This window comes from Triturus cristatus, chromosome 8, assembly GCF_964204655.1.
Source record: "Triturus cristatus chromosome 8, aTriCri1.1, whole genome shotgun sequence".
Lineage (NCBI taxonomy): Eukaryota > Metazoa > Chordata > Amphibia > Caudata > Salamandridae > Triturus > Triturus cristatus.
In genome coordinates, this window is record NC_140591.1 from 170,421,914 (window position 1) to 170,449,053 (window position 27,140).

Here is a 27,140-nt window from a genome sequence, read left to right on the forward strand (position 1 = left end):
AAAACACATCCAGAATATACATCAGAGATACAATTTTACTCACACTTGAATTAAAAACACCTAATGAAACAGACTATAGTAATCGATGGAAACATAAGACCCAATGTTATTTCATTGGCACACCAAGTCTCACAACCAAGTAATTCAGAGCTCAACCCAATTTCATGTTGTCCTCATTTTCGGTGACCTCAGGTAATGCTTGGGTGCTCAAATACACACACTGACGCGTTTCGGTGGTACAAATTGATATGCCACCTTCTTCAAGCTAAACGTGAATGAATCAATGTTTCCCAATCTAAATCTATTGCGAAACGTTCCAATCACCAGTAGGAGAAATATTTCTTCCTCAGGTGGAATTATTATTGCCTCCAAATCACACAGTGCGTGAAAAAAAGATGTATAACAAAAGGAGTTCCCCCTTAATTCGTAGTTTTCCTTTAATATATTCTTTTCTTGAATTTGTAAATGGACAGACTGTACACAAAATTGCATCAGCCTTCAATCTTTTGATATAATCACCAATAGTGGAGTCCTTAGTAGAATTCCATCTATGTTCCGCCCCTGGCGCTGTGGCGAGAAAACTTCTATAAACTAAGACAGCCTCTTGGTGGATTAACGGAATTACTCCTTCAATATTCCCGGTGGTCGGGACCTAAAGTCTCCGAGCAGCTCCAAAGCGTTTCCGCGTCCGATGATGATTGTGGAGCACACACTAATTTACCTTTAAAATATTCAAGTAAGCAAAGCCAGGTTATTAATCGAGTTACATAAATCGTTGACTTCCACGTAAATCAAAATCTTATTGTGTAGAAAGCCATTCCCTGAGAGTATATCAGAAACTCCACAACATACAAGGGCCTCTTGGATTCTTCTTCCTCTGAGCTCTTGCTTCGAAATTGTAGGATTTACCTCTTGAGGTGGTTCTCCTCTGAACAAATTAAGTAATTTCATGATTATGTGTTGGCCAGCATCGGGAAAAAGTTTACTTCTGGTGCGCTCTTAGGTGCAGCAGTAGTAAAAGCTGCATCTTCATGAGCCTGGCTTTATACTGACGCTGTCAATTTTGGGTCCACATCCATCACACCTCTTTTTCAAAATCTGGTGCCATCTGCAGTGCCTGGCGTGTTTCTGGCTCAAGGAATAAGCTTTGATTCCTGGAACTTTGGGTTTGGCGCAAACATCTACACCATGACGGTCTGTTCTTCGACACACATTAGAAATTACTCTGTATTCAGTCAAATAAGGGCAGCAGAGTTTTTAAGAGAGCAAGAATTTATATTGGCCAGATTATTTTATTTTTTCTTTAAAAAGCAGCCTATAAAAATCACTATGCTAAAAGTAATAACTAGAAATATCTGTGGCATGCTTGGCTGTAGATGCACCCTCTGCATGCTCTGCTGCCATCTAGTGTTGGGTTCATACATATACAACTTGTTTTTCTTTGAAGTTTTTAGAGTCAGGAGGTATAGTGGCTCTATGAATGGTAATGCACATGGGCATTGGCTCCGATGTTAGATTGTCGTATTCCACCGTCAGAATTCGGATGTGCATCGCTAAAGCTCCAAGGTGATGCCGTTTTATGCTCATTATCAAGGCTTTCGGTTTTTCTTCTCCCGTTGGCAAGAAACAACCATGTGTTTTGCAGTCGGTGGTCTCTGTCAGGGTTCCTGGGTTGCCACCGATCAGGGCCTTGCCCCTCTTGGGCCCTTCTCATCTGCGTTCGACCTCAAGAATGCACAGACCGTGATGGAAAGGACTCATTTTTAGTACTAGCCACAGTGCTACTCCAAGTACCCATGGAGACCTCCTGCCCCGCCTTCCTCCCCTTGTGGTCCAAAAAAACCCTCTGGTACGGACGCCAATAGTCCACTTACATGACGATCGATGGTGCAGCAACAAGATGAGCATACCCCTGACCTCTTTGGAGAGGACGTCAAAGGGAAGCATTTGTTACCCCTTCTGCTGACCGGCCAGCTTCTTGTGGTCCGGAGAAGAGTTCTCCTTCAGGCTCCGAGACTGAAGACCAACATCCCGCTGGGCCATCAGAAGACGTCGACCGCAAGTATGGTTCCATATCGATACTGACAACAGGTCAAATGCCACCCCTCCAGGGGTAGGGTGTCAAGCCCACAACCAAGCCAACAGCCTTCTGGTCTCCCACTGCCTCGCAGTCATGGCCGGAACCATCATAAGGCTTCGGAACTGACTACGTTCAAGGCACCGAAAAAGCCACCCAAGACCAACTTCTTCAAAGGCATCAAATTCTTCAGTGCCTGGCGCCTTCAGGTCTTTCGAGCTGAAATACTCCTCAACAGCAAGGCCTGCTTTGAAGCTGAAACAGCCTTCTGTTTCGAGTTGACTGTCCACAGGTCATTACTCGACACTCTCTGAGGAACAGGGCCTTCCAGTTCTGCAGCACCTCCAGGAGGAATTAGACACTAGGCAGGAAAGACTGTTTATCAACCCACAAACGAGCAAGATTTCTGATAAACCACCACCTAAGATGCAGGCGACTTCCTCACAAAAGGGAAGCTTACTTATGAGGAGCAGCTTACTCTGGAGCCCTCACCACCTCCAAAGCTAAAGAAACATCAAAATAAGAGCACCAGACCTCCACCTCTCACCCCTCTGTACCTCCTAGTTTTCCTCCCCTGCCACTCCACCACCACCACCACCACCACCTCCTCCTCCTCCTCCTCCTCCTCCTCCTCCTCCTCCTCCTCCTCCTCCTCCTCCTCCTCCTCCTCCTCCTCCTCCTCCTCCTCCTCCTCCTCCTCCTCCTCCTCCTCCTCCTCCTCCTCCTCCTCCTCCTCCTCCTCCTCCTCCTCCTCCTCCTCCTCCTCCTCCTCCTCCTCCTCCTCCTCCTCCTCCTCCTCCTCCTCCTCCTCCTCCTCCTCCTCCTCCTCCTCCTCCTCCTCCTCCTCCTCCTCCTCCTCCTCCTCCCCCCCCCCCCCCCTCGTATTATGGGGAGGGTAGTCCTCTACATCCTATGGACCCTTGTGATGCTACATATGACCCGAGCCCCAAGATAATCCCTGGGACGATTAGGATAATGTTCCCCCAGGTGACACAGATCCAGACTTGTTCCCAGCAAAAAGCTCCACTCTGGACGACAGCTCATGTTACCATGAGGTTATTCATAGAGCAGCCACATTTCACAAGTTAGATCAGACCCCTGTTCTGGAGGTAGATGACTTTCTTATTGAAACACTTTCTATTCAGACTCAGTTGTTCATACTGCATGTATACAAGCTAATGTACAAGGTACTAGGTATGGCCTGCCACCAGATAAGGAAGTAAAAGGATCGACAGAGTGGAGAAAAGTGTGGCCACTAAATCTACAACTTGGTTGGCTTACTCTGCAGGTATGACAGGGCCCAGTAGGATGGCATGGGGGACCCGATCCAACACCTCCCGAATAACTTTAGAGAGTGGGCACAAGAATCAGTCTCAGGGGTTCAGACTATTTCCAACACCACCATCAGGTGTGCTCTGGATGTGGATGACTCTGCCACCAGTGGTATTAATTTAAGCTTCTGCATCGTAGGATCTTCATTGAAGTCATAAACTTTGAATAATTCCCCACAGCCTGCGCGGAGATCTTAAACTCAGACCAGATCTCCTATCCAGACTTCAGGGCCAGATCCTAAACGGAGTGCTCCAGTCCATGAATTTGGCAGCATGGCTCGTGCGAGTGCGATCACGCAGTATAAACCTACCTGAGGATTCTATGAACATCCTTAAAGAATCAAAGCAACCATCAACACAATATTATGCTCTCATGTGGAAAGCTTTTGTATGTGGTGTCAAAGCAATGGTCATAATCCTATTCATTTGCAAGAGGATGTCATCCCTTCCAAACTTTCTCCACTTGGCCAAGTCGGGTCTACAATTTTCTTCGATAAAAGTCCACATAGCAGCGATTACTGCGTACAGAAAATCTCCTATGCAGTCGTTTTTTCCAAGATCCCTGTGATTATAAAAAAAAAATTTGATGGATTAAAAAAAAAAAAAGTTATTCCTCCAGTTAGGAGACCATCTCTTACTTGGGAATTGAACTTAGTACTATCAAAGTTATAGGGTCATCCATTCAAACGCATCCACAAATCATCTGTCAGGAAAAACTGCCTTTTAGATAGCCATTACTTCCGCATTTAGGATTAGTGAGCTTACAAGCCTTTTCGTCTTTAGAACTATTTACTGATGTCCATCATAATAAAGTAGTAATACGTACACATCCTTCATTTCTACCCAAGATAGTCTCAGGTTTTCCTATTAATCGATCTATCACACTTACTACTTTTTTTCCTAACCTTTCTACATCAGCATAAAAATACCCACATTCTTTAGATATTAAAGTGCTCCAGTTTTTATTTAGACAAATCTAAAGGTATAAGAAAATCAGATAATCTTTTTTGTTTTTTTATAAACTATGGCTCTTTAAGACAAGGGTTACCTGCTTAAAAACAAACTATAGCAAGATGGATAGTTTCTTGTATTACTTTGTGTTATCAGATTGCTAATAAACCTTTACCAGGCAAGCCTAAAGTTCATTCTGCAAGAGGCAAAGCGGCAACCACAGCATCGGTTAGGTATGTTCCAATTCAAGATATCTGTAAGCTGCTACTTGGAGATCTATACACACCTACACCAGACATTATTGGCTAGACACAAACACTGAAGCTAGGTTCAGTCCAGAAACATGTAGAAATCTGTTTAAATAATCACAAACTAATTGGCTTGCTAGATGGAACAATGTTTGATTGCATCTGGCATTGCATAAACATTTCTTCTTTTTGTGTAATACTATTACATATACCTAACAGCCGCTGCATTGTTTTCTACAGCTTGCTACTCTATTCAGTGTTTGACTATCAATGAAGAACCTACGGTGCAGAATGGAATGTTAAATACGTGCAGTTCCAGTTCTACATCGTAGGTATACTATCTTCATTGAAGTCCTAATCAACCCTTCCTCCTTCCCGGATGTCAGGGCATATCAGTTTTGTAGTATCCCGTAAAAAATAACGGACTTCCAGGCAAACTGTCACTACAAGGCTTTGTGGGAAGGAGTGTGTAGGGAAGTAGGATCTTTCTGGCATGGATGCCCTCATTTTTTGCCTGGTGTCAGTGTGTTTTGACTGTAGTTCACTGGGATCCAGCTAACCAAGTGGCAGTGCTCTCTCCTCTATATTCTCTGGTAAGTACTTTGTACACCCCACGATTGGCATTCTGGGGTACCATTATAAGGCCCTGGTATATGGCACTGACGTAACCAGGGCATTGCTACACCATGGTTCTCCTATAGGCTGCAGCATGTATTATGCCACCCGTGGGAGCCCGTGCAAACTGTGTCTGCAGAGCTGCCATTGAAGTCTGCATCAAATGGTGCTTGCGTGTTTCACTTTGAATCCAAGGTTTCCCTTATATCCTGGTCACTGCACTTTTAACCTCTCACCCATAATGTAGGTCCTTCAGTCCTACAGACTACAGAAACAGACTTTGAGTGACTCGATCTTGCGCTGGCTATTGTTTGAGGGAAATTGCAGGTATAAATGCTGCTAGTGTATTGCGCTATGAAAAGCGAATTGCTCATTTTAAAAACCATTTTGTTTTAAATATACTTTCTGGGAAATAAAACACTGTTCTCGAGACCGCTTACCTGCACATAAAATTATTTCAGCTCACCCGCTGTTTTAGCGGGGTCGAAGGCTCTTCAATCCGGCATTGCTGCCATCTTGGGTGAGGGGATTAGAGGTTACTCGCCCCTTTCTCAGCGCCATTTTGGAGTGTGCTCTAGTGTCGGGCTGACTGCACTTGCTTGCCTATTTAAGACGGGCAATGCAAACGCGCAGCGGGCATGCCAGAGGCAAGCCAGTCTACGCCCGTCCGCGCGCAGCGCCAGCCATGCTGTCTGTCCCGATAGGGAACAAGTTCGGACGACATACTCCAGGGATCAGCTGCTTAATATTGGTAAAAAGGAGGTTATAGGACATCATCATTCATCACATGCCACGGGCCATAATAATAAGCCACTTAAATGCGGACTGATTAATAGCAGATCGCTAGTTAAACATCATATGGAGATGTCTCTCATGATAGGACATCCATATCCATGTCTTCTATTTTTAACAGAGACCTGGACTAGTACCGACTCTGCGGTAGAAATGGGATTCGCCTGCCCTGAAGGTTATAAAATCTTTCACAAACCGAGGGATACAGGTAGAGGAGGAGGGGTGGGAGTGATTTTTAAGGAGAAGTGGAACTTTGCGCCGTTAAAGATAGATGATGTCTCGGGGATCGAACTCCTGGGTTTTTCGCTACAGGAGACTAAAGGCAGACTACTCACAGGAATGGTCTGTTATAGACCCCCAGGATCCCAGGACAAGACACAGGATACCAAGCACTTCTGGACACTATTACCAACATGACCCTAACCCATTCCAGAATGATTCTATTAGGAGACTTTAATTTATGGGATAACGGGAGCTTAGGCAGTCATCTGAGAGACTTGAGGCACACATGTGCGAATCTTAATCTACAACAACTGGTACAACAACTGACTCATCAGGGAGGGCATTCTTTAGATCTCTTGTTCGCCAATCAGACTGAGACTGAAGTGATAAATATATTGCCACTAAGTTGGACTGATCACTATTTAATCCATTTTTACATCAAGATACCCAGAATAGAGGATAATAACAATCGCTCAGCGACATACCGGAATGGGAGTGGGCTAAATTAGGAAAAAATAGGATCCATCCAATCTTTCCAAATGTAAATCTCTTTGCCTCATCCATCACTGTTGAGGAAAACTATCAAATATATTGCAACCACATAGCTGACACTCTGGACATGTTAATCCCGGTAAAAAGACTTAAAAATAGGAACAAAACTTCAGCTGCCTGGTACAATGAAGAATTGAAACTACTACGAGGGTCATGCAAGAAAGCTGAGAGGAAATGGAGAAATAATTATTTAGAGCTAGACAAGAAAGAACTGAAATTAGCTCAGGCTAAATATAAGGAGTCTATCTTAAAATCTAAAGCAGACTTTTATGCCAATTCTATTATACAAGCGCCTAATAGCACCAAAGCTCTTTTTAATATCTTCAGGGACCTCTCTAGCCCGGCTTGCACGAGCAATAAGGTAGTTGCATCGCAGAAACTCTGTGATGAGATTGCCTCTCACTTTGAAGATAAAATTACCAAGATTGTTGGAGATCTTCGTCCTAACAATATTGGCAATCAGGATAATCTTGTCCAAAAGCAGGATGAGGAATCCCGGATGAATATCTCCCTGGAAAGTGTTCAAGCCTTCACTGATGATTCTTTTAACATCCTGGCTCAGTGTGTCCTCGGGCTCTCCTCTCGACCCCCCACAGAATCTGGAAAACATCTGGTCAGGATACTTTTCCCTGGCTGCGACAGATTTGCAATCAATCCCTGGAAGAAGGAATAGTTCAGGAGGTGTGGAAACAGGCAGTAGTGACACCCCTGCTTAAGAAACCCTCATTGGACCCCACGATCCCAGCAAATTTTAGACCTATATCCCTTCTGCCATTTCCAATTAAAATCTTGGAAAAAGCAGTAAGTAAGTCTCTATCATGTTATCTGGAGGATAATTATTTGCTGGATAGGGACCAATTTGGGTTTCGCCCAGGACACGGCACCAAGACTGCTCTGGCAACCGTGTTGGACAACTTACGAATGCGAGCCGACAATGGGAATGCTACCGTCCTAGTGCTACTTGACATGTCGGCCGCATTTGACATGGTGAGCAATACAGTTCTGGTGGAGAGACTGGAGAAGATAGGGGTGAAAGGACAGGCCCTAAAGTGGTTACAGTCCTATCTGTTAGGAAGACAACAGGTGGTGACTGTGGCACCGTTCACTTCCAGCAAATCGCCAGTACGCCATGGGGTACCGCAGGGCTCTGCAATCAGCCCTATTCTTTTTAATATCTATCTACGGCCCCTGTTCCCCATTATTAAATCTTTCGGAATCGACCTGGTCGACTACACTGACGATACCCAACTGGGGTTTTCCCTGGAAGGGAAACATGCAGTATCCATGGATACGTTCCAGGAGTGTATGCGTCAGACTGCTGGTTGGCTCAGGAAAAATTCTCTACAATTCAATGGGGGGAAAACAGAGGTGGTATACTGCTCTGCTGCTAGGATGTCTCAGCATATACCACTGGAGTTTAGGCTCACTCCCGAGGAGGAACCTCTGATTCCCGTTAACACGGTGCGCAATCTGGGGGTTTTGTTAGATGGCAATCTCCAAATGGAGTCGCAGGTCAAAAAAACTGTTAGCGTGTGCTTCGCTTTGATGCGCATGACAGTATCCTGCCCCCCTGTGACTACCTCTCCTTTAGAGTTATGTAGGGTGGGGGTGCTTCCGAGCACCATTAGATTTAATTGAAGGGCACATATGGTGCCCTCCCTGGATAAACCAGTTTGCCCCAGTCCAGGAGCCCTTGGCTCCCGCTCTGGCGCGAATCCACAAAGGACAGGAGAGTCCCCCTGTCCAGCTCCTTCCCCAGAGCTCTACCAGGTGGCCATTTGATTCTGCTATCTTGGAAGCAAGATAAGCAGAGGACCCCGGAAGCATCAGACTGGTCAGTCAACCTGAGTAGCGCCCCTGATGCCCCCTGATAGGCGGGTCACTGCAGAAGCTCTCTAACACCCTTCCCTGGTTACGTAAGGGCTCCCCTGGGGTTGAGGCACTAGCTTTGTCTGGACAAGAATTCTGCTGCAAGTCTTCTTTTCAGAATCCACCACAAGACTCTTCTGCTCCTGGACGCTGGACTGTGCTGTTGGGCTGTGCCAGACTCAAGACAATTCTGCTCCTGGTAGGAAGACTCCTGCAACTTTGTCCCTGTGCTTTCAGCCATCCTACAACATCGTGGCTGTTCATCCTCCTGAGTCACAAGAGCTCTGAGTGCATCAAGTCCTTGGAGTGAAGGAGTCACTACTCTGCAACCGCAGGCACCCTATCAGTGACGACTCGCTTGTGGATCCTGCTGTCCCACTGACACTTCAATCTCTGCAACACAGATGGTAGTTTGGTGGCTCTCCAGTCTTCCCTGCAACTTGGAAGGCTGTTATCCCTCGTGAACCTTCCTGAACTGTGTCCCAGTGCACCACGTCTGTCTGCTGTTGCTGAGGCTTGTTGGCTCTCAAATCAAAAAATCTTCGAGCTCCTGGAAACCTCAAGACTCACAACGCTGCAAAAGCAGCATCATCACTGCATCTCCTGCCACATGAGAATCCATCTGCTGTATGCTTCTGAGGTCTCCCTGCGACTCCCTGTGCCTGCTGCCAGAGGGTCCCTATGGGGCCATAGATTCCTGCTGGCTCTCCTGCTTGCTGAGGGCTGGCTTTGACCTGCCTGTCATAGGTGAGACTCTCAGACCTTGCTGGTTTGCAAGTGTGCAATTTCCACTGCAACATGTCTGTTTCGTTTGCCAAGGCTGGTTGGTGGCCCTGCCAGCCAGTTACTCCCTTGCAATTCATCTACCAGCCTGGGACAGCCCGTTGATGGCTCCTGTGCTCAAACAGCTTCACATGGACTCCACAGCTGCATCTTCAAGGTCTCCGTACTACAGTGAAGTGCCCCTAAGAGGGGTTTGCATTGTGCTCCTGCACATCCTGGGTAACTCCGGTGGCTTGGACTCTGTCTAGTCTCTCCACAGGTACACCTCGTCTAGAATCCACCCCTGGGTTTCACCAACCTGGTCCACGGGTCACTGTAGCAGCTGGACAGCCGAGGTTACCCATTGACTTCAATGGGCCGTTCCAACATCCTTTGACTCCTATGCACCCGGGCTTTCTGTTGTAGGTATCCAACTCCTCTGGGTATCCAGGGGTGAGGGTGCTCTTCAACTTTCCTGGTTCTAATGTGTTTCCTCTGGGACGGGTCCTGATTCTGTAAAACTCCATCCGCGACTTCTCCATGTTCTTCTATGGACACCGATCCAGGGTATCACCTCTGCATACGGGTGCCTAGGGTCTCCTAGTCACTTACCTGTGGTGGTTCCGTGCTTCCCCAGTCCTAAAGATCCTTGGGTAGTAGTCTTAATTGGGTACTCACCTTGCATTCCATTTTCTTAGTATATTCTTAGTATATTCTTAGTATATGGCTTGGTCCCCCCCCCCCCATAGTGGCCCATGTGTTTTTATGTGCTAACGTAACTGTTTTATTTATATTAATTGTGTATTGATATAGCAGGGCTAGGAAATATATCAAGGTAGGTTTAGTGTTGGATATTTTTCGAACACTGGATAAGCCTCCACTGCTCTCCACAGCTACCCCTTGAGAGCTTTGATTACAAGGGGCCAGTTCTACTATTACTAAAGGTTGTTTGAAAGCCGTGCTGGGTGTATCACCAATAGGTGTACACCATATACTGAGCCAGCTTCTCACACCAAGTCGCAAATTCAAAGCAGCCTATAGACAAAACGCTAACATACATTGATCCAAAACAAAGGAATGACTATAAGAGGTAGTGGTGGGGATGTGCGTATTACCGGACAAAGATGGGCTCCAGAACAGACTCCAGATAGGAGAAAACATAGCCAGAGCCCCTCGCTGCCGCCCTCGACTGAACAGGGGGAAAAGCGAAAATGACAGAAGGCCCTAAATGGATGGGTACCGAGACCCAAAACTCCATGGGAAGACAACTAAAAGAAGCCCTGGTGATGTATGCTACCACCAGTACCGCAGGGGGCTCAGAAGCAAGCACGGGGCGGATGCTGTCCCAGAGTGTAGGCGGATCGGACCCGTTGGCTGCCTAACGTGCACCTGGGGAAAAAAGAGGGGTAGGAAAGGGCATCCACCTGTAATCCAGACCTCCCTGGGGCCGCAGAAGGGACGGAAGGAAAGGGATAAACTGCCCACCATCTAGATGTACAGGTACAGGGTGACCGACTTACCTATCAGTCCTTGCTACAAAACACTACGCCAAAACACATGGACGGTCCACTGGGGCCAAGGTAGAGTCGGCTGGAACACGCCAGGTGAAACCCACGGGAAAAAATACAGAACAGGGTCTTGCGCAAAGGCTTTAGCCTTCTGTTCCCAGGTATACAAATCTATTGGTCTTGTGCCTAAACAAAAATGTTGGGCTGTTTTAAGAGAGTATATGGTAGTAGCCAGTAGGCTACCTACCATTAGGGTAACTACACCACCTTTATGACCACTTCTTGTGGGTAGTGGTTATAACCCTGACCCAGAATTCACTAGTTTCACCAAAAGCCAAGATGGTGAAACCCTGCTCTGGCTGTCCACTTCAGGTAGCCCACCTTAGGGGTGTGACTAGCATGCTGTGGTGCTAAATGGGCCTCAGAGCAAGAGGTGGTGTTCCCCAGGTCTGGGGGTGGAAGCCGTTGTCGCATATCAAAGACGAAAGTGGCCCGACCGATCAGAGACTAGCGCGCTTTAACTCAGCGCGCCCTTCCCACTACCGCAGGTGTGGTGCGGACCCTGCCACTTTCCTGCACATGACTCGGATGTGCATCAGGTACAAAGGGACTGGCAGCAAGTTATCCAGATACTCCGAACCACTACAGCAGTCCAGATAGAGCAGACGGTTAAACATTGCCTACTGGGGGTACTCCCGACACCAAAAAAGGAACACGCACCAGACACAAATTGGATCTCCTGGGATTGGTATTGGCCAAACGGCGCATCGCGATACACTTATCCCAAGCACTCCCTCCAGAATTTTCTACATGGTTATCAGATATTCAGGACTGGGGGGTGGCGAAGTAAAGGCGCCTAAAAATTGTGCGCACAGATGAACATGCAGAACGGAATTTAAAGTACTGGGGGCATATGTTGGAACTTTTGCAAATAGCGAACACTCAATTGGACCCGGAGTCTGATACTACTCAGGGAACACAACCAAACACCTCTTTGCCACATACAGTGACATAGGATAGCCCCGGACACCCAAGCGCAGAAGAAGACCGATATGGCTAAGTAGTAGGGCCGCCTCCTACAACGGTCACATAACCTCAAAATGTCAGGTGGCCGCCTGACCCTGTACTATGGATAAATAACAAGTAGATCTCCTCAACCCTGTGAGCAAATTCCATCACCAGTCGCTGCTGTGCAAATGTTATATTTGTATGATCATCACTCTTGTGATTATCGCACATGGACTGTAGATATAAATGAATTAGTGCAACCCTGTAATATCACGCACACTGTCATGTAACCCATTTTAATAAGCTGTGTGCAGATTAAGCAAAAAAGTGGAATGCAGTGATTTCTGTGAGTAACAATGCAGTATTATAATTAAAAAAAAAGTAAAAAATAAATAAATAAAAGGGTTACAAGCATCAATCCTAAGGCACAATAGGGATTCCTTGAATTGCCTTTTACAGGAAATACCTTATTTGGAACTCGGCTGACCATCAAATGGCCTGAATGAAAGCAGAGGTGGAGACAGAAGCAGAAAAAATATTTTTCAAGGCCTTAAAGATCACTTTTATCAATGGAGGTTTCAGACCACTTAGAAGCCTCCGGGTCAGCAGCCTTATCGCCAACAAAGACATCATCCCAGAAGCAGCAGCAGAAAATAACCTGCAGAGCCTAGAAGTGACTCTTTACTTCTCCCTCTTCTGTTAACCACTTCAGGTGGGAAGATATTTCATTTTTCAAGGAATACAGGAGATCCACCATAAAATACAAATGGGTTCTGAATATTGTTCAAAATGGCTATTGCCTCAGGTTCATATATTGCCCCTTAAGCAATGTCATCTTTCACCTTTGTGTATGTTCAAAAGAGTTTTTCTGATATATACTTCTAACCGCAGATTACTTCCTCTTTAGAATATCCCCAAGCGCAAGACTCGATCCGGAAGATCTGTAGGTGGCACTGTGTGGCTCGAGATCGACTTAGTTCCAACACAGAAGTTAAGGTTGAATCTGCATATAAGATTCATCCAAGCGTGCTGACGTCCATTTATTTCTGTCTGATAGAGACATCTAGACACAGATTCCTTAACTTTGAATTTCCCAGGCGTCAGACAGGGTACGGAAGATTTTGCTACGAGCAATACCCCTGCGCGCTGGTAGGTGGCATTGATCGGCTCCGAATGGCATCTGTGCCGTTGACATCAGTGTCACCTATATAGGCACCACCTCGATGCACTGACGTCAGTTCTTTTCTTTCTGCGCCAGCCAGCCCAGATGCGTGAAAAGAGCTAACCTCTCACTTTTTGAGAGGTTTTTTAGACGTTTTGTCAACCCCTTTTTTGGTGTGGAGGTTTTCCTAACATGTCCAAGAGGACTTCTGGGTTCAAGCCATGAGGTGCCCGTCACTGCGCCATGTCGGTAATGGACCCCCACCTGGTTTGTCTCTGGTGCCTGGGCCTCAACTACGATTCGTGGGCCATGGCTCCAAAAGCTTTGAAGGAGCGGTCCCTTAAGCTGCTTATGCCACAGTGCTCTGCACCTCATCGTTCTCCTGGGAGGTCTCGTTCTCCGCCCCAGTCGATAGGAAGATCCGGTCACTGTTCCGGGAATCCTAAGTCTTCGTCATCCCACTGGAAGTCGTCGAGTCGGTCAGGTAAGAAGCACAAAAAACATAAGAAGTTGAAACCTGCTTAGACTTCTCCCTGTCCATCGACCAACGCAATGGAGGAGTCTCTATGTTCTATGTCTTGTTCTTCTGAACCTGCTCCGTGCTACCCTGCCTTCCCGGGAGCCAGAGTAACCCCCACCCAGCAAAAGAAGTTTTATGATGCCATGTGTTTCGTATTTGGGTGGCCTGACCCTACCATCGTGCCTTCATGCCCCGATGCTCAAAAGGGGCTCCACTGAGTTCCGTGCCAGCGTTCCCAGCGCCGTTGACCCCCAGGACCCCATTCGGATAGACCCAGGTCGAGCCACCATGACCTTCCCCGGCATCAGTCCGGACACTGAGACTCCCTGCACCCACCGGCAGCGCCAACCCCATTCTCGTCCCTGACAGCCCAGAGCCGGATTGGCGCTGATACAGACACCAACAGAATGCTTAGGTTCTAGGTCTTTTCCTCAGCCCTGTTCTGAGGTGCTTAGAATGGAGGAAGATTGTTCAGGGTCACTGGACCCATTACAAGACCAGCCTTATCAAGACATGGACTGGTATGGGGAATTGGGTGAGGCCAGCGGACTGTATTCCTCTCAAGATTTTGGCCTGCTTTCTTCCCCAACCGTGGCTATGGAGCAGGGAGCGTCATTTGCCATGGTGGTGTGAAGGGCATCTGAGGTCTTGGACCTTCAGCTCTGTTCTGTGGCTGTCAAGACGAATATTTTGATAGAGGTGCTGCAGCAGTGTGTCTGCTCCGTGGAACCCTTTCTGCTTTAAATGAGGCCTTAACTGATGACTGTGAACATTTGCCCTCTTTCTTGCATGGTATGCCCCCACGTTCTGCTGAATTGCTGATTGTGCCCTGGGGTCCTGCTAATCAGGTACCCAGGGCCTATGTTCCTTCCCTAAAACTGCATTGAAGTTTAAAACCCAATTGGTATCTCTGGCTACATGTCAGCCCCTGGTAAATGGTACCACAGGTATCCAGGGCACTGTGACCAGAGAAGGCCTCCAAGGGCTGCAGCACTTACTGTGCCACCCTTAGAGGTCCTGTATCCTGACACTCACACACTGCCTTTGCAGGCTGCATGTCATGGTGCAGAATAAAGTGAAGAATCGACATGGCACACATCCCTGTGTGCCATGCCCACAAAACCACTGCCCTGGCATAGATCAGTCACCCCTCTAGCCGGGTGCACCATGCCAGTGTTAAGGGTACAAATGCATGAGTCATGTACCCCTACAGTGCCCAAGTCCATTCTTGGGCAGTGTAAGTGCAGTGCTGCCATTAAGAGTATTTGGTGCTGGGAGTTTGTCATTACAAACTCCACAACACCATAATGGCTCCACTGAAAACTGGGAAGTTTGGTATCAAACTTCTCAGCACATTAAACCCACACTGATGCCAGTGTAGGATTTAATTTAAAATGCACAACAGAGTGCATCTTAGAGATGCTCCCTGAAACTCAACCAACTTCTAGTGACCCGACTGAGTGGCTGCTTAGGCTGCCACCAACAGACCCCTGGGGAGAGCCTGCTGCTCTCGGGGGCCTGAAACAATGCACATCCTGGGACGAGGTGCCAAGCCTCCTACCCCAGGATGGGCAGGGTTTACGAAGGGGAAGCTTCCCAGACCATTTGCTGCTTTTAGCAACTGGTCCCCCTGGTTCTACCCCCCACTTTAGGCGGGAGAGCCAACGGGAAAAACAAGTGAAGGAAAGCGGTGTGCCCACCTCTGCCAATTCCACCCCTCAGGCAGGGGAGGCGAGGTGAAGCTCAACTGAGTCCCTGCCATCTTGAGGATGGGGGGACCCATCAAACCAGGGACAGGCTCCTGCCCCCCTCTCACATGGGGGTGACACAATAGGGGGTGTACCCACCCCAGGGAAGGGACCCATTGGTCCAAGCCCTTAACCTACCTATAACGCCCCTAAATCTAGTTTTTAGGGGGCACCCTGAACCTTGCTTCCTCAGATCCAGAAACGACAAGAAGAAAAAAAAGAAGGACCAACATACGCGCAGCCAGCTAACAAGAGGAAGTCGCCCACTGACTCGGCCCCAGCCCTACAGGCCTGTCTCCCCTCGAACCTGCTCCTGCGAAGTCCCGGTGTGTCCTGCAGCCAGAAACCTCAAAAACCGTGAGGACCTGCCTGCCTTCACTTCCAAAGACTGCTTCTCCCGTGAACACCGGATTTGTTAAACTGTAACCTTTGGCAGTAGCCGGAGACATCGAATCCACCCCACTCTGCTCCCGCCGAACCCGGCCCAAGCTCGAGGGAAAAAGCACCACAAGGAGGTCACCCCGGCGATCCTGACTCGAGATCCGGCGACCTCTGACCTGCCTCCAGCCAAGGCCTGCATCCCAAATCCGGAAGGCCCCCCTAACTGCAACCAGGAGCTGGTAAGAAGATCCGACCCCAAAAGGCACCCCTGCACCCGACGCCCCATGGCCTTGTGCGCCCAAACCGACGGTGCCTAACCAACCTTTAACTTCCCAACTTACCTCTCCAAGTGGTGGTCACACCCAGAAGTCCTTCATTTCCCTGCCTGTAGTGCTTTTGCAAACCAGTGGTTCTCCATAGAAAACAGGGCGCCCGACGTCGAAACAGCACTCTGCACCCGGCTGCCCCAGTGCCGCTGAGGGTGCACCTTTGGTTCTACTTTGGTCCCCTACTTGCCCTGAGCTAAACCCTAGTAGTTTTGCTCCCACAACCCTGTGGCCTGCTTGCCTGCAGCCACCAACCGGAGACCCCCTATCCTCCATAGGATAACATTGGGCCTCAACACTCTGCACCTGGCCGCCCTAGTGCCGCTGAGGGTGCAACAACAGTGCATCACCGACCCTGTGGGACCCCTGAGTCTAACCCAAGAACCTTAATTCCCACAGTCGAATACTTACCTAAGAACCGATAATCTGTTTTTGCTCCATAGGATAACATTGACACTTTGTCCTGAAAAAGTTTCAAAGTGTGGAATTTTAAACACTAAAGAAATGCTTTTAAACGACTTAACCAAAACGCTTTTACTCTCCTGTTTACAGGAAATGTCCCAGTGCTACATCCAGCACTGAGTAAGAAAAGTAATCCAAGAAGTAATTTACCTGTAATTTACTGAAAATCCCATTGAAGTGTATGTACTGCATTTCCCTGAAACAATACTGTAAGTCAAACCAAAGTACATTTACAATTGCAATACAGCTCTATAACATCAAGCATTTATTACTGCAAAGTATGTATTGCTTACCTGTGCCAGGCTTGCTTGGTTCTAGAAATAAAATACCTAAAAGAAATTTTTTTAAACAAATGGTCTAGAGTTCAGTTCTTGAGTGTGTGACTTCATTTGCTGACTGAGTGTGTACATCAAATGCTTAACACTGTCCGGTGATACTGCCTTACTGCTCGACCACTCTACCTTAAACAGAGAGTAAGGTTCTATCTAACTTTAACCTCTGCCTACCTCTGGGGACACTTGAACTCTATACACACTATACCTCATTTTAGTGTAGTATATATAGAGCCAGTTTCTTACAATGACCTACAGGGAACCTGGTCCAAGCCCAGCACAGGGGATCCTGTGAATAGGAAAAGTTCCCTCTGCCATCGCCCTGCACTGAGCGACCCAAATTTCCTCATCCGCCACCCTACCCGAGAGAGCTGGGTGGTCCAAGCCTCTACCTCCCATGGTGCATTCCCTTCTGCACCCCCGGACAGGGAATCCAAGAGGCTAGATAGTTGGACTATTCTCTCCCAAGCAGTATCAGGCGGGACTGGTAGTAGCACTGTTGTGATTGATGTCTGAACCGGCATGTATTACATTTGCTCCAATTAGCATGTTTTATTGGGCCACATTTATTTTTACTTGTGTGTATATGTATGAAATATGTTTGTGTGTTTGTGTCTCAAATGCTCTTAAGTTCTGCACATTTTGAATTTTCAAGTAATGCTCACCCTGTGCTTAGCTGAATATACTGTGTAACCTGTGTAAATCTGAAGACTCATCTATTTCCTTCAGGATAATGGTCTGGTAGCTTACTTTAGCGGTTCTCACCGTAGCGCGGGGACACACTGGCTTAGTGTAACCAGGCGCTTTATAAGTGCAAAAAATAATTAATAACCGGAGGTAAGTGAACAAGTGTTCTGAATGTATTATTCACTGCGTATTTGTTCACTTAATGCATTTTATAGCTATGATATGGATGTTTGCTGCTGGGTCCTTACTAGGGGAGATATGTGTTTCTCTGATTTGCTTAAAGTGATGTTGCTTGATAGTTTGTTTATTTCCATTTTATTTAAATAGGAAGAGGTCCAAGCTTAGATATTCAGTCACCTCCTAATATTGGTCTTCGTCGTAGTGGTCAAGTTGAGGGTGTGCGTCAAATGCATCAGAATGCCCCTCGAAGTCAGATGGCTACAGAGAGAGACCTGCAAGCTTGGAAACATAGAGTAGTTGTACCGGAACTACCGATCGGTATAAGCAGGTGGGTTTATTTCTTATATTTTTTGCAACATTGTTTGTCTTACAACAACGTAATATGCTCAAGTACCCTACTCTAACTGAAAGTTCTTACTCCGCATTCCTCATCTTTCAAGATTTCCTAAGTGTTAGACTGGATCTTCATAATTATTTTACAGCTGTACTTCACATCCAACACTAGATGACATTGCTCCAGCGCCAACTGTAGAACCATCAGTGCATCTGCTTTTTGGGATCCTGTACATCAGTAAAGGCACTGCCATACCAATGTCAGTTTCCTGTTTTTACCCGTGTCACAGACTCCAGGATAAGGAGCTTCCACCTTTTTTCTCCTATCTTAGTGTTTTTTGCTTTAACTTTTGTATCTGATAGTTTTCTAGCCACTGTTTCCTTTCCTTTCCTTAGAATTATCCCCTGGCTTCAGACTGAAACCAGAATTATTTTAGTGAGCAGTACCTCTGTGCCTTGGTAGGTGGCATCATTGAGCTCCGCGTGGCGTCTAGTCCGTGCCAGAAGTGATGTGCGCGGTGGCCATATAGGCGACACGGCACTGACGCTCATTCTTTTCTGTACGCGCCAGTCAGTGCAGATGCAAAAAAAGAGCTGCCCCTTAGTCATTTGTGTTTAAATTTGTAACTGTTGTCAAAGTCTGTGAGGTTTTTCCTCCTGGCATGGCAGGATGTCAAGTAAGACCATCTTCAAGCCCTTAAGCGTACTGGATGAAGACCAACTGCCTGAAATTCAATACGGACAAAATGGGATGGCTAATTTTTGGGAACACCACCTCCCCGTAGAACGACACCTGGTGCCCCCTATCCCCCCAAACTCGGACCAACAGTAAAAGACCACACCTGCAACCTTGGCATCCTCCTGGACAGCAAACTCATCATAAAACACCAGATCAACAGTCTTCTCTGCATGCTTCCACACCCTCTGCATGCCCTGAAAGATCCTTAGGTGGCTTCCCTCAGCACCAGGAAAACCGTAATACAAGCCCTAGTCACTAGCCGGCTGGTCTACGGCAACGTGCTCTACGCAGGAATCGTCAGCCATCTCTTGAGGAGGCTTCAGACGATACAGAACTCAGCTACCAGAATTGTCCTCGACCTCCCCCAAAGGTGTCCACATCACTCCTCACCTCAGGAATCTCTATTGGCTTCCCATCCAGAAAAGATGCCAATTTAAGATGCTGACACACGTCTACAAGGTCCTCCACGACCAAGGACCAGCATACTTCAACCACCTCCTGAACTCCACAATCACTCCAGATACCTGCACTCCGCCTCCCTCACCCTTGCACACACCCCTGCATCCGCCGAATCTACAGTGGAGGTTGCTCATCTTACCTCGCTGCTTTCCCTCCACCTCCGAACATTGTCCCCTCTCCCGAAATTCAGAGAAGGACTTGACTTTTCGACCGAACCACCAAGAACTTAGCTCCTGGATACCCACGCGGGTGATTAGCTGTGCACTACAAATCCCGATTGAACGATGTAGGAATCTGGCTCTATATATACTACACCAAAATGAGGTATAGTGTGTATTGAGTCCAGGTGACCCCAGAGGTAGGCAGAGGTTAAAGTTAGATAGAACCTTACTCTCGATCTGTGGTAGAGTGGTCGAGCATTAAGGCAGTTTTCAGAGGACAATGTTAAGTATTTGATGTACACACTGTCAACAAATTCCACACTCATGGACTGAACTCTAGACCAATTGTTTTTGCATAAAAAATATACAGTTTTTTTTAATTTTAGAACCAAGCAAACCTGGCACAGGTAAGCATTAAATACTTTACAGTGATAAGTTGTTGATTGTAGAACAGTTTGAAAATGCAATAGGAATTGTACTTTAATTTACAGGGGATGCAGTAGGTTGCAATACTTAGCAATATAGTACAGTATTGAAATAAATAGGATTTTTCAGTAAATTACAGGTGAGTTACTTTTCACGTTACTTTTCTAACTCCGTGCTGGATACCTAAATTCAGCACTGCAAACAGGTAAGTAAATATGTTTGGTTATTCGAGTTATTTTTAAAGAATATTTTTAGATTTCAAAACTCCACACTTAGAAACTTTTTGGAAGAAAATCGTCAATGTTACCCTATGGAGGAAAAACAGGTTATCAGTTTACAGGTAAGTTATCGACTGTGGGAGTTAAGGTTCTGGGTTAGACTCAGGGGTCCCCCAGGGTCAGTGATGCACTCTTGTTGTACCCTCAGCAGCACTAGGGGGGCTGGGTGCAGAGTGTTGAGGCCCAATGTTATCCAATGAGGGATAGGGGGCCTCCGGTTGGTGGCTGCTGGCAAGCAGGCCACTGGGTTGTGGGAGCAAAGCTCCTAGGGTTTACGTCAGGGCAAATGGGGAAACAAAGTAGCACAGAGGCGGCCCGGCGCAGAGTGCTGTTTCGACGTCGGGCGCCCTGTTGTTTTCTATGGAGAACCTCCTGTTTGCAAAAGCACTGCAGCTAGGGAGACAAAGGACTTCTGTGTGCGACCACCACTTTGAGAGGTAAGTTGGGAAGTTAAGGGTTGCTTAGGCACCGTTGGTTTGGGCACACAAGGCCCTGGGGCATCAGGTGCAGGGGTGCCTTTTGGGGTCAGATCTTTTTCCAGCTCCTGGTCGCGGTTAGGGGTCCTTCGGGATTTAGGCTTTGGCTGGAGGCTTGAGGCAGGTCAGGGGTTGCCGGATCTTGGGTCAGGATCACCGGGGTGACCTCCTCGTGGTGTTTTTCCACTCTGGTTCAGCGGGTTCAGAGTGGACTGGATTCGCGGTCTCCGGCTGCTGCCAGAGGTTGCAGTTGAACAAATCCAGTGTTCACGGGAAAAGCAGTCTTTGGAAGTGAAGGCAGGCAGGTCATCTGGGGTTTTTGAGGTTGCTGGCTGCAGGACACACCGGTACGTTGAAGGAGCAGGTTCGAGGGGAGACAGGCCTGTACGGCTGGGGCCAAGTCAGTGGGCGTCTTCCTCTTGTTAGCTGGCTGCGCGGCTATTCAGTCCTGCTTCTTTTCTTCTTGTCGTTTCTGGATCTGAGGAAGCAAGGTTCAGGGTGTCCCCTAAATACTAGATTTAGGGGTGTTTCAGGTAGTTAAAAGGCAGGCACCAATGGGTCCCTTCCCTGGGGTGGGTACACCCCCTACCGTGCCACCCTCCTGTGGGAGGGGGGTAGGAGCCTGTCCCTGGTTGGTTGGATCCCCCCATCCTTAAGATGGCTGGGACTCAGAGTTGTGCTTCACCTCCCCTCCCCCACCTGCGGGCTCTGCATTGGGACCTGAAGTTTCAGTGAGCCCAGCATCGAGGCAACCTGTCCGACCATGTCTTGATCTCGGAGGGCATTGCGAAGCAGTTGCAGTGGTGGCTCACAAACCGCGATTGGGTCAGCGGCAGATCCCTCTCCCTACCCCAACCGGAGCACGTAGTAGTGACGGATGCGTCCCTCCTGGGATGGCTGGGCCACATGGGGGAGGCGGAGTTCAGAGATCAGAGGACTCTGGTATCCTGCGGAGTCTCGGCTCCATATCAACCTTTTGGAGCTGAGGGCGATCCGACTTGCACTGAAGGCATTCCTTCCCGTTGTCCGGGGAAGTGTGGTGCAGGTGTTCACGGACAACACCACCGCCATGTGGTATTGCAACAAACAGGGCGGGATGGGGTCGTGGACCCTTTGCCAGGAGGCTCTGCGCCTCTGGACATGGCTGGAACATCAGGGCATCACCCTGGTGGTTCAACATCTGGCGGGCTCTCTGAACGCTAGAGCAGACAAACTCAGCCACCGGTGCATGATGGATCACGAATGGCATCTAATCTTGGAGCCTTAGTTAAATCTATTCACCACCGAAGAGAATGCGCAATGTCAGCAGTTCTGCGCGTTGGAGTTTCCAAGGCGGCACTCGCTCAGGGACGCCTTTCATCGCGAGTGGACTTGCGGTCTGTTGTATGCCTTTCCGCCTATACCACTTCTGCCCAGAGTGCTGAAGAAGATCAGGCGCGACCGGGCCCAAGTCATCTTGGTGGCTCCGGATTGGGCATGAAGGTACTGGTATCCCGAGCTACTCAGTCTGTCAATCGATCCCGCAATACGACTGCCTCTTCAGGAGATCCTTCTGTCGCAGCAGCAGGGGACGGTCCTCCACCCGAACCTGTCCAGTCTCCACCTCCATGCGTAGAGATTGAGCGGCGACAGTTGATGCCATTTGACTTGCCTCCTGAAGTCTGCTATGTGATTCTGGCAGCCAGGCGTCCCTCCACAAAAACGGTATACGCCTGCAGGTGGAGCAAATTTGTGGCATGGTGCACAGCAAAGGCTGTGGATCCCCTTTCCGCCCCTCTTTTTGAGGTTCTCCTCTTTCTTCTTTCCATGGCCCAGCAGGGCTCTTCTCTGGGCACCCTAAAAGGTTATCTTTCTGCTATCTCTGCTTTCTTACGGCTTCCTGATCAGCCTTCTCTTTTCAAATCCCCTGTTTCTCATTTCTTCAAGGGCATTGCTCACATGTTTCCTCCTGTCCCCTTCGTTATGCCTCAGTGGGATTTGAACCTGGTCTTGCCATTTCTCATGTGTGCTCCTTTTGAGCCTCTACATAATTGTCCCCTTCGTCTTCTGACTCTTAAGACTGCTTTCCTGGTAGCTATCACATCGGCTAGACGGGTGAGTGAGCTCCAGGCTCTCTCTTCTAAGCCTCCTTTTATTTCTGTTCATCCGGACAAGGTTGTCCTCCGGACTCGTCCTTCCTTTCTTCTGAAAGTGGTGACTCCCTTTCCCATCGGACAATCTGTCACGTTGCCGACCTTTTTTCCGCCTCTGCATCCTTCGAAAGAGGAAGAGAGGCTCCACTGTCTGGACCCAAAACGGGTGCTGTCCTTTTATTTGTACCGCACCAAACCGTTCCGGGTGGACGACCAACTCTTTGTTGGATACGTGGGTGCTAAGAAGGGGCGGGCAGTACACAAGCGAACTATCTCGCGGTGGGTCGTCTTGTGTATAAAAGCTTGTTACTCCTTGGCTAAAAAGGACCCTCGTGTAGGGCTGAGAGGCCATTCCACCCGGGCCACAGTGGCGAATACTGCCCTGGGCCGAGGAGTCCCCTTGCAGGACATCTGTCAGGCAGCAACGTGGGCCTCGCTGCACACGTTTGCCAAGCATTGTTGTCTGGACAGCCAAGTCCGGAGAGATGGCTTCTTTGGCCGTTCTGTTCTCCAGGACTTTCTGGTGTGATCTTGGTTCGCAGACCCACCACCGAGGTTGGTATTGCTGGGGTATCTATTCTAAGGTGAGGAATCTAACTAACGTGTTTCTTTCAGATGAACAAGTTACTTACCTTCGGTAACGATGTATCTGTAAGAAACATTAGTTAGTTAGATTCCTCACCGACCCACCCAACCTCCCCATTCTGCGAGCCGATATCTAGGGTTAAGGCTATCCTTTTCAGGGCCCTAGATTTTTCGGCACCAGTGTCGGTCTCTTGCATGGCTCTGAGTTCCTGGCGCGGAAAGCTATGTACAAGAACTGACGTCAGCGCGCGAGGGCGGCGTCTAAGTACTCCGATGTCATTCCGGCACACGACGACGGACGCGGAGCTGCAGACGACGCCTAGCAACGCGCAAGGGGTATTGCTGACGCAAAATCTTTCCGTATCCAGCCTGACGCCTGGGGATTATCTAAGGTGAGGAATCTAACTAACTAATATTCCTTGCAGATACATCGTTACCGAAGGTAAGTAACTTGTTCAACAAGGTGGTTCTTAGAACAAATCCAAAATTCCTTCCCAAAGTAATCTCTGCTTTTCATCTTAACCAATCAGTTGAGTTACCGGTGTTTTTCCAAAACCCAGCCTCTGTAGCAGAGAGAGCTTTTCACACACATGACGTCAAAAGAGCCCTATTTTATTACATTGCCAGAACTAAACCCTTTAGAAAGACAAAACAACTGTTTGTAGCCTTCTCACCACCTCATAAAGGTAACCCATCTCCAAAGCTGGGATCGCTAGGTGGATAGTAAAATGCAGTATATATGCTACCAGAAGGCTAAACGCACATTAACAATTCCCCCTAGAGTGCACTCAACACGCAAACTAGGGGCTTCCATGGCATTCTTAGGGAACATTCCCTTAGATGACCTCTGTAAAGCAGCAACATGGTCTATATCACACACCTTCACCACACACTATTGTGTTGACTTGCAGGCTAAGCAACAGGCTTCCGTATGCCAAGCTGTTCTTGAAACACTTTTTCAAACCACTGCCACAGATACAGGTGACCACCGCTAAGTAAGACACTGCTGTACAGTCTATGCACAGTGTACAATCTGCAGCTCAAATGCCTCGAACTGAAAATGCTACTTACCAGTATGCATCTGTTCTTGGCATGTAGAGCTGCAGAGTTGTACACGCCCAACCGCCTACCCGGAACCTGTATCTGTTCCAGTACTATCTTAATTAGATACAGTCACATGGACATCTCTTTATCTCTTACTGACTCCATCATTTCCCATCATGGCGAATAACAATCCGAGGATGGAGTTGATGCCCATGCGCACTATCGTCCAAGGGAGGAGTCACCTATCTTGTGACTACAAAAGACTTTTCCAAGACAACAACAAAGTGCAAGCATCCGAGCCTAACACCAGATGGCGATCTATGCACAGTGTACAACTCTGCAGCTCTACATAACAAGAACAGATGCATACTGGTAAGTAGCATTTTATATATATATATATGTATATATATATATATATATATATATATATATATATATATGTGTGTGTGTGTATATATATATATATAGATTATCTACTGGCGGTCGCCAGTAGATAGTTATAGTTACAACCTAGTTTCCATAGGAAATCTCAAAATTCTATTTTGAATAACTTTGGCGCCGGTTGACGAATCCTCACGAAATTTTCAAAACTAATGGGGCACTCCGTTCAGCTCCTACCCTGAAAGTCTCAGGGTAATTCGTCAAGCGGGCGCCGAGAAAAAGGGGGGGTCCCAAAACGCGTTTTCCCCATGCATTTTTCCATAGGACCTTTAGACGCAGCTACAGCCCGAACGGCTGAACAGAATTACGTGGAATTTGGCAGAGAGGTAGCCATAAGGTCAAGGAAGTGCCTTTTGCAGGTCTGGTGTAAATCCGTTCAGTAGTTCCTGTGAAAATCAAAAGTAAAATCATATACATATCTGGGCGGAGCCTAACCACACATCTCATTGTGAGATCTGATTGGCTGTCAGCACTTCATCCAAGAAGTGTTGGCAGCCATCTTGGGACCAATATACATGATAACACCTCATTAAAAAGGATTGCAGTTAATAGAAGGTATCTGAAAGAAACACGTTAGTTAGATTCCTCACCTTAGAATATCCCCAGGTGTCAGACTGGATCCGGAAGATTTTTTCGTCAGCAATACCCCTTGCGCGTCGCTAGGCGTCGTCTGCGGCTCCACGTCCGTCGTCGGCGCCGGGATGACGTCGTCGGAGTACTTAGACGCCGCCCTTGCGCGCTGACGTCAGTTCTTCTTTTTTCCGCGCCAGTAAGCGCAGATCCGGGAGAGCTACCCCTTTTAGTCTTTTTTGACTAATTTTTTTTTTATCCTTTTTGATCTTGTCTCGACTCCGGTGCCGGTAGGATGCCTGGTTTCAAAGCCTGTGCTGACTGTAACCGCTTGATGTCGGTTACGGATCATCACCGCCGGTGCCTTTACTGTTTGGGCCTCGACCATGACGCGGAGTCGTGTTCGGACTGCAAGGCCCTGACCTCGAAGGCTAGACGGGAGCGGTCCCGTAAGCTCCTCGAGATTCGCCACTCGGCTCCGCGCCCCTCTCGATCACGGTCGAGGAGGAGGTCCAAGGATCGGTCGCGGAGCCGCAGCCGACGTCATCATCGCTCGTCTGGCTCCAAGTCTTCGGGTAAGTCGAAGCACTCCAAGAAGTCCAAGAGGCGACACCGCTCTTTGGACTCCCCTCGCCGGTCGCGCGACTCTGCCGAGGGTCAGGGTGGTTCCACCCTCGCGGCTCCGGCGGAGCCGCAGGTGCCGCGCGAGTCCCCATACCCGCCGGTCCCTGGGATTGACGCGACGCCGGCGGAAGTCAGTGCCTTCCTCTCGGCCATGAGGAGCCTGGCTCCGCCGTCGACGCCCGCTGGCGCACCTTCGGGCCCCGCGGACCCGACTGGGCAACCTTGCATGCCGGCGGCTCCGGCCCCGGCACCGTCGTCGGCTCCGGCCCCGACGCCGCAGGTTCCCGAGGGACTCGCCCCCGTCGACGCCGGTCGACCTCGTCATGCCTCCTCCGCCGGCGTCGACACCGGTTTCACCTCCGACGCCGGCTCTGCTCGGCGTCGAGCCCCAGTTCAGCCCCGCTCCCGATCCGGCGCCGTTGCGGCGTCGATGGACGCCGCGTACGGCGCCATTAGAGACACATTATGTCTATCGTCCGGCTCCGCTCCTTCCTACTGTTTATCAGGAATCGGATGACTGGGGCGAATGGGAGGGGTCCGAGGATCCTATGGCCGTTCAGGCTCAGCTGTCACAGGACTGGGCAGATGAACTGGGGGAGGCCAGTGGTCTGGATACCTCACCAGACACTGGATTCATCTCTCCTCCGACTGTGGCTTCGGAGGAGGGTGCTGCTTTCTCTGTGGTGCTGCGCACGGCAGCCGCAGCCCTTGGGCTCGAGCTGCCTGCCGTGGCTGTGAGGACTAACGTCCTCACTGAGGTGCTTCAGTCTGCAGCAAGCTCCACTGAGCCTCTGCTGCAATTCAATGAGGCCCTCATTGACGTTCTGCAGGGCACCTGGTCCAAGCCCTCCACAGTTCCTCCTGTGGACAGGAACGTCGCCAGGCGCCACCGCCCTGCTCCGGGCGACCCCAGTTTTCTGTCCCAACACCCCACCCCCGAGAGCCGGGTTATCCAGGCTTCTACCTCCCAATCCTCCTTCCCGACCGCTCCGCCGGACCGGGATTTCAAGAGACTGGAACAGTTTGGCAAAAAGCTGTTCTCCTCCCTTAGTTTGGGTCTGCGGTCCTTGAACACCGCCTGTCTTTTGTACCGTTATTCCCACTCTCTGTGGGATACGGTGGAGGACGTGCTGCCCCTG

The 27,140-nt window shown here is 48.7% G+C and overlaps 1 protein-coding gene across 3 annotated transcripts in view; it reads left to right on the top strand.

Moving 5' to 3' along the window:
- The window catches only part of BRWD1 (bromodomain and WD repeat domain containing 1), a 2,304,433-nt gene that overhangs the window by 1,042,811 nt on the left and 1,234,482 nt on the right, over positions 1-27,140 (top strand). For all 3 annotated transcript variants that reach the window (XM_085621250.1, XM_085621251.1, XM_085621252.1), the window contains exon 19: positions 17,881-18,061. In XM_085621250.1, the coding sequence (XP_085477376.1) occupies positions 17,881-18,061 (181 nt within the window). The remainder of the gene's footprint in view (positions 1-17,880; positions 18,062-27,140) is intronic.